Source organism: Malaclemys terrapin, chromosome 1, assembly GCF_027887155.1.
Source record: "Malaclemys terrapin pileata isolate rMalTer1 chromosome 1, rMalTer1.hap1, whole genome shotgun sequence".
Classification (NCBI taxonomy): Eukaryota; Metazoa; Chordata; order Testudines; family Emydidae; genus Malaclemys; species Malaclemys terrapin.
The window spans coordinates 202991686-203006590 of record NC_071505.1 but is presented as its reverse complement, the minus strand read 5'-3'; the positions used below and the strand labels follow the sequence as shown (position 1 = coordinate 203006590).

At 44.0% G+C, this 14905-nt stretch overlaps 1 protein-coding gene across 1 annotated transcript in view; it reads left to right on the top strand.

The window, feature by feature from the left end:
- The first annotated feature begins 1241 nt into the window (after positions 1-1241).
- Positions 1242-14905, top strand: part of LOC128830622 (cytochrome b-245 heavy chain) — a 36643-nt gene continuing 22979 nt past the window's right edge. The window contains exons 1-3 of the mRNA XM_054016488.1: positions 1242-1586; positions 3543-3638; positions 6208-6318. Of these exons, the coding sequence (XP_053872463.1) occupies positions 1431-1586; positions 3543-3638; positions 6208-6318 (363 nt within the window). The 5' untranslated portion in view covers positions 1242-1430. The remainder of the gene's footprint in view (positions 1587-3542; positions 3639-6207; positions 6319-14905) is intronic.

The window sequence follows — 14905 nt, the reverse complement described above, 5'->3', positions numbered from 1 at the left end:
GTGTGTCTAAGGGAACGTCTGGCAGCCCAGAACAGCTGGAATTTAGGGCAGTCTGGCAACACACCTTCCCTTCTTCCCTGGGGCCATTCTTTGGCACCAGCAAATCCCCCTTTAAACTGAGGGACTGGTTTTCCCTGGTGGAGAGATTTGACTGGTTCTTCTTGTGTACAGGGGCTGGGGAGCAGCCCAAAGTCAGCACCTACGTACTGCAGATTTTTGCCTTCAGAACATTCTTTTCATAGACACAAGAGCCAGAAATGCAAGGCCAGATCCTTAGCTGGTATCAGTTGGTGTAGTTCTGTCAAAGTCAATTGATAGACACTTGGGAGCTCTCTGTTTTTAAGGACGTGGGAGGTGGATCACACAGGAAATGCTAATCCGGGGGGGGAGGTGGAAGGGGAGCATTTTTGGAAGTGGGAAGTTACCACAGACAAGAGTCCTGACCTTGCCCCGAGATCCTCTTCCCTGATCCCCAGTACTGCCCCAATCTACCTTTTTGCTACTATTTACTGCCAGCCTTGGACAGCATTTGGGAGTCACATCATTGTCAAGTCCAAATGTTCTAAAAATCATGAGATTGGCTTAAAAACCCACGAGCCTTCCAAAAGGGAACACATGTGGGGTCGTCTGGTGTCTGAGCCTTTAGGATATATTTGGGTCACATTTCTACACTTTGCTCTGCAAGCACAAAGGCTAGAGTCTTTCCCACACCCCCTGCTTTATTTTTAAACAAAAACTTAAGTTGATTCTCCCATAATCACATGCTTCCAGGAGCTGGGAGTTTATAAAAAGCACCAAGTCTCATGAGAGTTGGCAACGCTTTCGGGCTAACTGGGAAGGCATGTCCACATCACAGCACTGACTGAAGAGCCAAGCAGAGAGCAGCTGGGAGGCAAAAAGGCCCAGATCTTCAGACATATGTAGGTTCCTAACCTCCATTGAAATCAATAGAAGTTAGGAGCCTAAATACCTCTGAGGATCTGGGCCAGAGTTGTTAGTGCATGTCTATCAGGGAGGGGGATGGTAAATCATCTTTGGAGGCTTTTGTGGGATGCTGAGCTGCAGGAGAGTAATAAACTGTGGGGGAGAGGAAAGTGAGGGAGGAGACTGGATCAGCAGGTGGGAGGGGCAGGGTGTAGTGCTGGCGGGGAGGATGAACAGACGAGGAGTCTGATCATGTGTAGTTTCTCATTGCGCTAAAGGGATTCAGTGTTGTAGTTAAGTTAAGTGACACCAAGGTTTAGGGCAGAAACACCCTCCAATGACATTTGTTTAACCCAAAGTAGTTCATACACAAGAGAAAAATGTCAATTTCCAAGCTCTCCTTATTTAAGGCTGGGTCTTAAGATGTTGTGTTTGTAGAGATGTCAGGAAAGATATAGCGAGTTTAAACCACTGCATGGGTCAATGGTTAGCTAATTTCTAGATGAATGACAAAGGAAACAGGTTGCATCAAGGCTGCTGCTCTCACTTCCTTCTGTGGGGAGATACACACATTGCCTGAAAAAGAACTAAGCCAGTGTGCACTCTGCCCAGCAACGATGGGCAACTGGGTGGTGAACGAGGGACTCTCCATCCTTGTCATTGTAAGTACAATACCTTATTGTGATTCACATTTGGCCACACGTGTTGTGAGAGCTGAAATATGCTGATCACTTGGAGTCAATTTTAATGTTTCTGATACTGTGGCTATGGGCAAGCAATAGAACCTGAAGAGAATTACTACTAAGAATTACCAGGTGAAATCCCAGAGTTCCTTAGTAGTAAACTGCCAATGAGTTCAGTGGAGCCAGGTTTTCATTCTGTATTTTAAGTCTCATTTGATTAGTTATATGCATGTAAGTGTTTGGATGGGAGAGTGATCATGGCATGAGAGAGAGAGCAAATAACATTACATTTCAATGTAAACTCTGTGAGTGCAAGAAAAGAAATACCTTATCAGACTATCTAGAAATAAGTGCTAATGAAACTGAATTATATAATCTACAGTGCTCAATGTATTATTTATGTCAGAGTGGCAGATTCTGGGATTCTGCATGTGGGGATCCTTTGTTAAGACTTGCTGTGTTTGACTCTCTTGCATGAATATGCAGTGAAAGCAATGCTATGTCATTCTAGCCAGGGGGTTCAATTAGTTCCAGCCAAGATATAAAAGTGATTGGCATCCCTCTCATGTGTAGGGGAGCTAGGGTCTGGGACAGAGAGATCATCCTGGAAAAGCCAAACTTGGAGAGGAAAACTTAGATGGGAGTTTAATAATTGGGTGTTTTATTTGATGTATTAATAAAGCCAAATGCCCCCAAAAGACTAGCCAGCCTGTATGTTTGCATGTGTGTATATATATATGCAGCAACACACATATTAGAAGCAGGATGTGAATTCAACCGAGATTCCTGTTATGTTCCTGTATTTTTCTTTTAAACAGTTGATTGCTAGCCAAAGTTATCTTAAATTCTGGCTCGATATACAGTGCAATTATGAGAAATAGTGAATTGATTCTATATCTTCAAAAGAGTTACTAGACCATCATGAAGCTGATTTTTAGATTTGCTTTCAAAATGTCTAAAATAATGTAATAATGCTGATGATGTGTAATAGGTTTATTAAATGAACAGCCATAAATTAGTCTGGAAATCATAGGTACTGATCTTGCAAATACTTTTGAATATGCTTAATTTTATAGACCTGAACAGTGCCATTGAAATCAATGCTCAGGTGCCTATAATTACGAATGTGAGCAAGTGTTTGCAGGATCGGAGCTTTAATCTTCCTCAGGCAAAAGAAATGATACTTTCATGTTTAAGAGCTCAGCTGCTCTTTTTTCACATTAAAGAGCCTGTTTTAAGAAAATATTAATGATACAAAAGATATAGATATTCAATTCTGTAATGACAGTTACCTATAACTAGTCACAGAATTAATGATGGTCATCAGCTCAACCATGCACACATGGCCTCAGGGTCACATGTGCCTCACAAAACCACCTGAGCTAAAGGGGACACTTGATAAACTGCTGCAGTACTATGGCTTATTTCCTCCATAGGCTACAACCTTTGAGAAGGTGGTCTAATCACAAAAAGATCTGATGTTGCATCCAATTCAGGGCAATGGTACAAATATATGTTAGTCAGTATGTGTAGTCTTAGGGAGGATACTTGTAGCACTGTTAGCTGTAGGGTTATTCCACTAGTGTATATGCCTGGAGAGGAAAAAGGGGATTTAATGGGGATGGGAGCTGGGATGGAGTGTAGGGAAATTATAATATAGAATGAAGGGGTAGCACAAAATAATAAAATAATAATAATAATATAATAATAAAACACCTTAATCACTGCCCCTGAGGAAATGGTAGCCTTCATTATATTAAAGAGGTAAATGGGGTGAAGATTTAAGGCCAAAAAGGGTTATTAGATCATCTAGTGTGACCTCCTAAATACCATAAGCCATAGAATTTCATTCAGTAACTTCTGTATTGAGCCCAATTTGTGTCTGATTAAAACATATCTTTTGATTGCATCCAATCATGTATTTTTCTCATTCAGCTTGTGTGGCTGGGGTTAAATGCCTTCCTCTTTTGGTGGTACTACAGAGTATATGATGTTCCAGTCAAATTCTACTATAGCAGAGAGCTTCTTGGGGTAAGTACAGCATGTGTGTTACCATGGCATATACTGAATAGATACAATTTTAACTACGTCTTCCTATTTTGTCCTCAATTCTATTTGGTGGAGATAGTAGCAGTTCAAAACTCATACAAACAGATAATTGAAAACACATGGTGCTTTCAAACAGAAAAATGGAATGCAGAGCAGACAAATCCCATTTTGGAGATGTCTTCCAGGAAGATTCACACTCCTTTTAATTAAAAAATAGAACACAGATCGTGATTGCTTTATTAAGCAGAAGCTGTGCAAAGTATTGCCCTGGAATAAAAAAAAGTTATCTTAATCATTTTTTTCATAGAATCATTTTTCTGTTCTGAAGTGAATAGTTTACACAGCTGTTTGCCCACAAGGCTAGTTGTCATTTATGATTATATCAAAATATATCTATATAAAGACCCTGGAGTACCAAATGTAATCCAATTGACTGAGATAGGTCACGTGACCTATTGTAAACTACAGGTCTGTCTCATCTTACGCTGGATTTATGTTCCATGGTCAGTGCGTAAAGCGAAAACCGTGTATAGTCAAAATTACATTGAGTTCAATGGCGGACGGAATCGCCCGCACTACAGGTACCGTATTAAAATTGTTATTTTTCTCTTTTTTTTTGTTTTTGTTTTTGCCGACCGCATAAAGCTGAAATTGCGCATGTTAAATGTGCATAAGATGCGACAGACCTGCAGTTTCCAAAGCTTTTTAAATAAATTTAATTTTTTTTTAAATTAATGGAGATATCCTATCTCCTAGAACTGGAAGGGACCTTGAAAGGTCATCAAGTCTAGCCCCCTTGCCTTCACTAGCAGGACCAAGTACTGATTTTGCCCTAGATCCCTAAGTGGCCTTCTCAAGGATTGAACTCACAACCCTGGGTTTAGCACGCTAATGCTCAAACCACTGAGCTATCCCTCCTCCCCCAGCATATTACCACATTAGACATGATGAAACAGACTGTTGCTAAAGCCAATTTGTGAGATGCTGCAAGAAATTCAAACCAAGCTGATTTCTATTAGTATTTTTATATACTACAGAGAAGTCAGTGATGGGGATTGTGCATATTTTTTAAAAAGTGATCACGGTAGAACCTCGTTATTGCAAAAGTTACTGTTGGCTCTGAGTCATAAAACAACATGATATTTTCCACAGAGTTACTGATTTGATTCAACAAAGCTGGGAATCTTGCTCTTGCTTTCACAGTCAAACGTATTGGTCAAAGTCTGCTCTTATTTATAAGGGTGCAACGCCCTCTGAAGTGCTGCTTCTGAAACTGAAAGCAGAATTTTTCCAAAATTGCTCAGTCTGAATGGAGATTTACAAATTGTTCCTCCCTCCTTAATAAAAAAAACAAAAGAAGCAAGCTTCTTCATCCTTTTTTTGATGCTCTTTGTTGAAGTTGTAAATCTGAAACCATGAGGAATATGATGATCAATACAAAGTTTTCTTTTAAAATGGCACCGGTCATAAAAAGAAAGAGAAACCCGTATTTACAAAAAATCATTGGACTAAATCTAGTCCTGGTTTCTTTCTTGAATATACATATTATAAGATACAGTTTCCTAGTATGCTGTACCCCTCTTCATGTGACTCCCTACCAATCTTCAATGAGACCACATTCTAATAGTCATCAGATGGGGGACTGCTAACTGGTTACATCTGCTCTGTGTTTGGCTTCAGCTGTCAGACCTAACAGTGAGCCTTTAAAATAATGAGATAATTTAAACACTGAAAAGGGAAGCGAGGTTTTATTTGAAGGCATTTCTGTGCTGCTATGTGTGTGTTCAACTAATCTGTACAGAGCAGTACTCGGGTGAAATCTAAATGACACCCCTAATTCTCATTTGTATTCAGGCTAAGTGTAAAGAAGCTTTAGGGTGGGTGAGCATCAGGACTTATGCCTGGTTCACACTAACCCCCTACTTCGAACTAAGGTACGCAAATTCAGCTACGTTAATAACGTAGCTGAATTCGAAGTACCCTAATTCGAACTTACCGCGGGTCCAGACACGGCAGGCAGGCTCCCCCGTCGATGCCGCGTACTCCTCTCACCGAGCTGGAGTACCGGCGTCGACGGCGAGCACTTCCGGGATCGATCCGGGATCGATTTATCACGTCTAGACAAGACGCGATAAATCGATCCCAGAAGATCGATTGCTTACCGCCGGACCCATAGGTAAGTGTAGACCTACCCTTAGGGTACATCTACCATGCCGCTGGGAGTGTGCCTCCCATCCTGGCTACACAGACATGTGCTAGCTCTGCTTGAACTAGCATGCTAAAAATAGCAGTGTGGATGTTGCAGCATGGGCTAGGTTGGACTTTGGGCAGGGGCGGTCTGGTGGGCTTGTATTCGGCAGCTAGTCTGGGCTGCCATCTATGCCATGATGGCTGTACTGCTATTTTTAGCATGCTCGCTCAAGCAGAGCTAGCACATGTCTGTCTGCCCAGGCTGGGAGGTAACCTCCTTCCCAGTTGCTGTGTAGACATACCCTTAGTTTCTTACACGATGTGCTGTACTGATATTGCCCTATGTTACATTGCATTACAGTCTGCTTTGGCCTGGGCACGAGCACCTGCAGCCTGTTTGAATTTCAACTGCTTGCTGATTCTGTTGCCAGTCTGTCGAAACCTGCTCTCCTTCCTCAGAGGATCCAGTGCGGTAAGATGAAGAAAGACTTTCAGACTACTTGAGAGAGAGCAGCCCACATTACTGAGCTCGAGTTCCCCAAAAGTATCTTCCTTTTTACATGCCCCTTTTCAGAAGTAATGAAGTCCCGAGTTTTGCCGTGGAAAAGAAGTGAGGGTTATACACTGAGAACAACTGAACTACAAAGGCCTCGCTTACAAACTGTCATCCCTGGAGTTGCACCCATTTATGCCAGAGATGAATTTGGCCGATGGCTTCCAACTTTGTGCCTGAAATTTTGAAAGAAAGAAAAATACTTTCAAAAGCTGTGAGAGCTGGATTTTCACACTTAATCCTTCTCTTACATTCTCCCTTCTCTGCTGTGCCTGGTTTATGCCAGAGTCAGCATAAAATTGCTTAACAGGCTTCTGACCTCATGTGCAGCCCATGTAGCACAGGTACAATAGGCTGCACATGAGAAGCACTAGGTGGTGTTCCGTGCTAGCTGAAATTGTGAGTGGTCTTCCATGGTAGCCCTAACCAGTGCACACTGCAGCAACCAAGACATGGATAACTGAGCGGAAAATATTCTATCCAAGCACAAACCTATCCTTGACTACTACTGTCAGGGCTACAAAAGGAACCTCAGGTTGCAAACCTTACTAACACAAAATGTTCAAATGAGGACCCCCAGAACTCAACCCCCCCTGCTCCCTGCCTGCCCCAACCCCTCTCCACACCCCTGCCTTCTGACAGCCCCCCCCAGAACTCCCGACTCATCCAACCCCCCCAGCTCCTTGTCCCCTGACCACCCCCTCCAGAGACCCCCACCCTAACTGCTCCCCAAGACCTTCCGTGCTCCCTGTCCCCTGACTGCTCTGACCCCTATCCACCCCCCGCCCCCTGACAGACCCTGGGACTCCCATGCCCCATCCAACCCCCCCTGCTCCCTGACTGCCCCCTCCAGAGACCCCACCCACCCCTAACCACCCCCCCGGGATCCCACCCCCTATCCAACCCACCCTGCTCCCTGTCTCCTGACTGCCCCCACCCCTTATCCAACCCCCCTAGCTCCGGACCCCTTACCATGAGGCTCGTAGCAGTATGGTTTGCTCCGCGCAGAGCCAGACATGCTGCCCCGTGGGAGCGGGCAGCCCTGCCCCTCAGAATGCTGCGCGCACGGCGGCATGGCTCCGGATGAGCGGGGAGCGTGTCTGCCTCCCTGCAGAGCCAAACACTGCCCTGCAGGAGCGGGCAGCCCCAGACCCCAGAGCGCTGCATGCACGGTGGCATGGCTCCAGGAGAAGGGGGAAGGCGGGGAAGGGGCTGGCGGCTTGCTGCGCTTGGCCGGGTGCTCCAGCCCAGGAGCGTGGACCCCGTGGCTTGCTGCGCCGGGAGGGTGGCGCCATTTGCTCATCCCTGCATTAGGGTGTGCCTGGGCACACTCAGCACACCCCATGCGCACGCCTATGATCTCATCTAGTTACTTCCCCTCCCAACCCTATCCTATCACCTCAGCTTTATCTGAATTGTACTTGGTCACCTTGTTCTCATCCAAAGCTACCGGCAGGCACTGGGAAACTAAAGATGCTACTCTATCATGGTCCAATGAAAGAGAATCACAGGACAGTTCTCATGCAAAACATCTTATCATCCCTCTTCTTTCTTCCTGTATGCCTCAGCACAAACACGTACATACCCAGTGGCTCCAGTTCAAGAAGTTGATTTAGATCTGGAAAGCCTTGTAAGATTTCATACCTTAGAGATGCCTTCCCTGCTTACGCATCATCCCAAGGGTTGAGGTCAGTTGGGACTTTCTTACCAGGTTTCTCCAGGTCTCCTACAAGGATTTTCTCAGAAGGTGGCCCTCAGCCCAAGACCGTTGGCCTAAAGACTGTTGCAAGGTTTATCTAGGCCTTTGCATGAGGCTCGTGGGCTGAGTGGTATTTGTAGGCTAGAGGGGATTCTTTTATAGCTGAAGGATTTGTTTGTCTTCGTGATATTTATAAAAAGTGCAGCTACAACAGGTCTTGTGAATAAAATGAAAAATAATGAGAGTTTGGCCTCATCCTGCCCTGTAACATGGGACTTTTCCCCATGTCACCAAGTCACTACAAAATGTCGGACACTTCAGCACAGTTTTTGGTTTTCATGTCCAGAGAGACCCAGGACTCAAATAGCAAAGGTGTTGCTTGCTGGTCATTCTTCAGTTGACTTGGCAGAGCTGTGTGGGAAAATACTTCCTCAGCATCTGTTACATTATGCTTGGCTCAGGCTATTGCTGTTAGTTCCATCAGTTTATGGGCAAATCTAGAAACTACAAGACTGGATCTTCCAGGCTAAAAATCTAACTTTAATACAAAAAATTCTTTTAACTTATAGGAGTTAAAATTGGAGTAAATGTCCAGTCTCCATGTCTCTGCCATTGCTTCATAAGCAATGTGCTATGAGTTTCACTTCTCATTTTTCAGATAATTTGTTCTTTCCTAATGGCAAGTAACACTTGTTTACTGAGAAAAGGGGAAAAGAGCTCAGAGTTGAGAAAATTAAAAAAATACTACAATCTCTTTCCTATACTATTTCCAAAAACTGAACAGCACAGTTGTTATAGGTTATCAGATGAAGTATCATTTAACAGCATCTAAGGTTATCTGGTCTTGCCTCAGACACTATTTTATTCCAGCATTATATAGACTTATAGCTACATAGCCCCTGATACTGCATTATTTGCATATTCCAAAATTCCACTGATTTCATTAGGATCATATGGAAAAATTATATGCAATCATGTCAAGTATCAGGAGGTAGCCGTGTTAGTCTGTATCCACAAAAACAACAAGGAGTCTGGTGGCACCTTAAAGACTAGCAGATTTATTTGGGCATAAGCTTTTGTGGGTAAAAATGCATGTGAAGAAGTGAGGTTTTTTTACCCACAAAAGCTTATGCCCAAATAAATCTGTTAGTCTTTAAAGTGCCACCAGACTCCTTGTTGTTTCTATGCAATCACGTAATTTAAAACTGTATCATAAAGCATGTGCACCAGGAGGTGACTTAAGGTTTCAGAGGCAACCTTAAGACTGCTTGACTTTGCAACCTGAATGTTCTTTTATTTTTTTTATTAAATTTCCTAGATTTAAAAAAAAAAGAGAAATGAAAAAAAAAAAATCTACCCACAGAATCTTAGTTATATTCCATATGTTGTCAGCAGGGTATGAACCCAAGACTTTCACATCCATAGCACAGAGTTCTACCACTTATGCTCATGGAGTAACTGGTAGGAGTGGTAGCAATTATCCTTTAAGTGGAATAGTCTCTAGAGGAAGACATGATATGCACCTTGCCAGTGAATTGCTAGACAGTAGTAAACTATTACTCCTGAGGGAATTCTGCACCAAAAAATTTGTGCACAATATTTTAAAATTCTGCAAAATTCTCCATATTTTGTCAAAATAACACAGTATAATCATACCATTTCATTTTTATTCGCTGAAAAGCATTTTTAAATAAATTACCAAAAGAATTGAAAATGGTGTGATTTTATATTGTTGTTGTATTACTGTGTTATTTTGACAAATAAAATATGCAGAATTTTAAAATATTTAATTTTTTTGGTGCAGAATTCCCTCAAGAGTACCAGGGTTCTGTGTGGCACAATCTGGGTGTGGCAGCTCGGTGCGGGGGAGTGCAGGGGAGATCTGGATGCACAGGGGTTCATTTTGGGGTTCTGGGTGCAGGGGGGAATGGGACTCTGCAGGGGAGTCTAGGTGAAGGTGGCTAGGGTTCAGCGGGGATGGGGTTCTGGATATGAGGGGCTCAGTGGGGAGTCTGGGTGCTGGGGGAGTGGGGCGTGGTGGCATGGGGGTTAGGGTGCAGCTGGTTGGAGCTCAGTGAGGTGGGGTTCTGGATATAGGTGACTCCCGATGCAGGGGGTGAGGCTCAAGGGGTTTGGGGGTTTGGCTGCAGGGGGCTCAGTGGGGAGGTTTGGGTGCAGGGAGGTCTGGGTGCGGGGGTTTCCTGATGCAGGGGATGAAGCTCAGTGAGGTAGAGGTTCTCGGAGGCTAGTGGGGGGGGAATTAGGGTGCAGGGGGCATATGGATTGGCAGGGGGGTTCAGATGCATAGGGTTCAGGCGGACAGGGAGCAGCTCCCTGTACAGTGACCCCTCCCCCCATGGCTGAGGAGCAATGGGGCCAGGAATTGGGGGGCCGGGTCACTGTACGAGGAGCTGCTCCCCCTGTCTGCACAATCCCTGTACATCTGGACCCCACACACACACCCAACCCCGCCCCCCGGCCGAGCCACACCCCACTGAGCCTCACCCCCTGCACCCAGACCCCCCTGCTAACAGCCTCCACACGGTGCAAAGCTTCTTGCAGCTGCAGGAGGTTTCAGAGGGGGGGAGGGGTGATCCGACCCTGCCCTGGCTGCTTCGTACAGGGAAGGGAGAGGGGAATGCCGTTTCCGTCATATTCCTCCTCCTCTCCCCTCCAGCCCAGCCGGGACTAATGTCCCTGGGTGGCAGCCCCCCCAATGACTTACTTCTCCCTTGGCTGCTCTGGGTGCCTGAACAGATGTGCCCATACTGCCGGGGAGGGGTGAGTGAGCACTGGTGCAGCTTCTCTCTGCTTCCCCACAGAAACCATTTTTCTGCGGGGAAGCAAGGAGAATCTGCAGGGAGCACATGTTTCTGAGTGTGCGCAGTGGTGCAGAATTTCCCTAAGAGTAAAATATTGATCTTCAGGATTCCTGGGTACTGTTCCAGGCTCTCAGAAGAGTGTAGTCTAGTGGCTAGAAAAGTGGTTAAAGGTACCATAACCAAATATTTCTACCTAAAAGAAAGTGTGGCTAAGTGGCTGAGCCTTGGGTTTGCCATGTTAGAGCTCTAGGTTCTATTTCCAACTCTCCCAGAGGAGCCCTTCTGTTTAATAGATGTTGCAAAGCACACAGAAATATTAAAATCAGTCAGTGAAAGAGGTCGAATTTGAATTCATGGGGCCAGATTCTCTGGCCCCTTCCATCACTGGAATGGTGTAAATGGAGTGGAGACTGGTTACATCCCCACCACTTATGTAAAAACTGAACAGTAAGTATTATTGTCCTCATGTAAAATTATTTTCCTGTGGTAGTTCTTTCCCTGAACTGTGACAGATTAGCTAATACCAATCAAGATTAAAAGCCAACTCCTGGTGTTAAAGAAGTCATGAAATTAATTCCAATAAAACAAGGATTTAGATGTAAATTATACCTTCTGTTTCCAGCACTAAACTGCTCACTTCTTGAGATGTGCAGCTCATCCTGTCTTGTGTCCCTGTAAAGCTGTCTGTCCTCTGTTGTTATTCAATGGTTGGGGCAAATCCTGCTGCTCTGTGGCTGTCTGTAGCCGGGTGGTGGGAGTTTCTTGCTGCTACCCCCAGTTAACAAGTATTGGGACCCTGCACAGAGCTGCAAATTAATTTCTCAATGAGGCATGTGGGACTTGTGAATTGTCCCTGTGACTGGGTTGGATTAGATGCCTTGAGGAGGGAGCTAGGGCCCTGCAGAAGGGAGATTATACAGTAGGACTCCTAGGGCAGTTGGAATTTATTTAATTTGAGATACTTTTTCATATGAAATTTATATGTCACGGAGGAGGAGGTTTTTTATCTTATGCAAATTTTGTGCGGTCCTGGATTGGAGCAGGCTGGGGAATCCCGCAGTTTATGTGCTCTCAGCCTTTTAAAAATTAATTGCATTCAGGAGATGTCAGCTGCATAACGACCAGTACAAAAAGCATGACTATATCCTATTGTGTGACTTAAAAATTCCTGCCTAAACAATGGGCTTCTTGCCACCCGAAGCTTCACAGGGGGTTGGGATGGAGGAGTGTAAGAAAAAAAAAAAAAAGATGGTGATGGTTCAATAACACTGTGCAGGAAGCCTTCTCCTAAATGCACAAAATAAGTGTTAATGTATAATTGAAAGAAGAATCAAGTTCTCTATGTACATCCCAGGCGGCAGGAATTCTGCTTCTTTTATTGAATCAACATGTATTCCATCAAAGAGGGAAACGTGGTACAGCCATCACTGTGCTTCACAGATTGGTCTTTTAAAATAGGAAGTTAAAGAGTTCAGAGTTCCTCTTTGCACAGTCTAGAGACAGGCAGCCAGGAACAACAATTTTCTATTACACTGAAAATTTTTTTTAACAAAGTTTCCAATTATGTGTTAAAATAAAAAAGTATTGGAAGGTCAGTCTCTGCCGTCAGTTATCGCAATGTAACTGGTGAAGTCAGCAGGGTAGCACTACTATGTGAGGAGGATCTGTCCCCTAATGTAGGTTACTGTAACAGCTAGAAATAGTCAAACAAGAGAACTGTGGTTAAAATAATTTTCCAAATGCTAGTCTGAAACTACCTTTATTAGTATAGTGGATGTATAGTGAAAAATCGGGGGGGGGGGGGAGAAAAAAACGTTCTGATTATACTGTAGCAAAATGTGTATGTTACAATTTTTGTTTTTATGTACAAAGGTTTATTTTGTCTCTCTCAGAGCTAGTAGTTTTTCCAGAAATCCTTGTTTGCGTATGCTCGTATAATTTTCTTCAAAGTATCCTCACTCATGTTGAGCCTCTTGCTGTCTTGGAGGCAGTCCAACTTTGAAAATAAGCTCTCTGCATCAACTGATCCAGTGGGTACACTCAAAGCTTGCCGTGCCACTTAGCTAAAGTTGGGAACTGTATCTTGATGACTGTTCCAAAAAACCAGCACATCCAGTTTCACGTTGTCAGAGTTAGGCAAGTACATGTAAGTAGTAAATTCCCCTTTCAGCTTTGAAATTTCATGTTTAGTGGCAAATGGTTGAAACAGTCTGGCAAAATGGTCATAGTCTGCTGCAAAATTCATCTTGAGGAAGGGGTGCAACAACTGGATGACATTCCAAAAAGAATCTTCAGCACCAAACACTTTGGGCTTCAGATTATGGGCCACGGTCATCTCCCATTTCTGGCTGAGCATTGTGTGGAAGGTTTTGAACACTTGTTTGGTTCTCATATTCTGGGGTGGGAAGGATTTCTAGAAACAGCTGGGTTTTTTCGTCATATGTTTCTCCTGCAGCTTTTGTGCTCAGTTCAGCTGAGATTTTGGTTGTCAGGATCCAGTAAACATCTGTACTGGCAAACATGTTGGCAGTAGTCAGAGAAAATTCCAGTGTTTTCTGTGTGTCACACAGTGATTCCAAGTTTTCAACCATGACCATTAACTTGATGCGCAGAATCTGGTGGTCATTTCAGTTATTTGCCAGTCTCTTCAGAGTTTCTGCTTTAGAACCAACAAAACTCAAGATGATCTAGGAGACGCATTAGCACAGTGCACATGTTATTTACATGACAGGCAGCGAAATAAAAGCTCATCCACTGATGTGGCACAACAGGCATAGTAATCAGCACCCGGCTCTGCACTCGTCTCGCAAGTGTAAAACAAAGCCTTCAACTTGTTTGCATGCTTGAAAATGGCCCCGAATCCAATGATGCAAGATTTCATGTCTTTCATTTCTTCTGTAGCAGTAGCTACTGACAGTGCAATGTTAATCAGATGAGCAGGACAGGTAATAAGTAGCATCTCCAGTTTCTGATTGAGTTTAATCTCCTGTGCAAACTTAGCCATGTAGGCAGCAGAATCTGTTAGTTGTGGCCACATTTTCCCAAATTAGTTGGTACATCTCAAATATGTCAGTTATTGCTGCGTTGACAAAATGACTATCAGCAGAGGGGATGAATGTCACATCAACACAAAACAATGTGGGCTTATTTGCTTTGAAATAAAAAAATGAAGACAAAAGGCCAAGAATCGGATGGTCCAATGCATTGGGAGACTTGTCAAAAATCAGACTAGACACCACATTTCCATCAATTGTTCCATCAGTTTAGATACTAAAGCATCATCATTTTCTTTCCGATACTTACGAGCGAGGTTGTCTTCATTAGGAAGGGTTTTTGCTGCTGGACTCTATTGTTGCACAAAGTCACCAATAAGCCCCTCTGCTATTAACAGTGTTGTCCGGTGAAACAAAGAGCACGCACAAATTCATTGACACAATCGTGCTGTGTCCTCTCTTTTGTTAAAGCCCTGGTGAAAGCTCCTGATATTGACTGTTTATCCTGAAGCTCACTTTCTTCTTTAAGCTTCTTGTGTTGCTTGCAGTCAACATGCTCCTTTATTCTGTCAGCGCGTGCACTGACCTCAATGCTGCAGTACTCACAGCGCAATGCATCCTCTTTGCTCCCATCTTTACTTTTCTTGAAAAATTGTAAGCACTGATTTTCTTGTTGGTAATTCAGGCATAGAGTTGAGTTTTTGCCCCATGTTTTACCTTTTTATCTTATCTATCTGTACCCGCCAAGGACCTTACAGGGGTTCTGTGTGCTGGTAGTTCAGGGAGAGGCACACTGTCCCTGGTAGGAAGGGGGAGGCAAAGGCAGACTCCAAGTCTGCTAGGCAACTAAGAGGGTGAGAGACTATTTAGAGCAGTGGTCCCCAACCTTTTTCGTCTGGCAGGTGCCAGATGACGAGCCATGGAGGACCGTGGCGGTGGACGAGTATCTGTCGAAATGCCGCCGACAAGCGGCGTTATCCAGAGGCATCGCC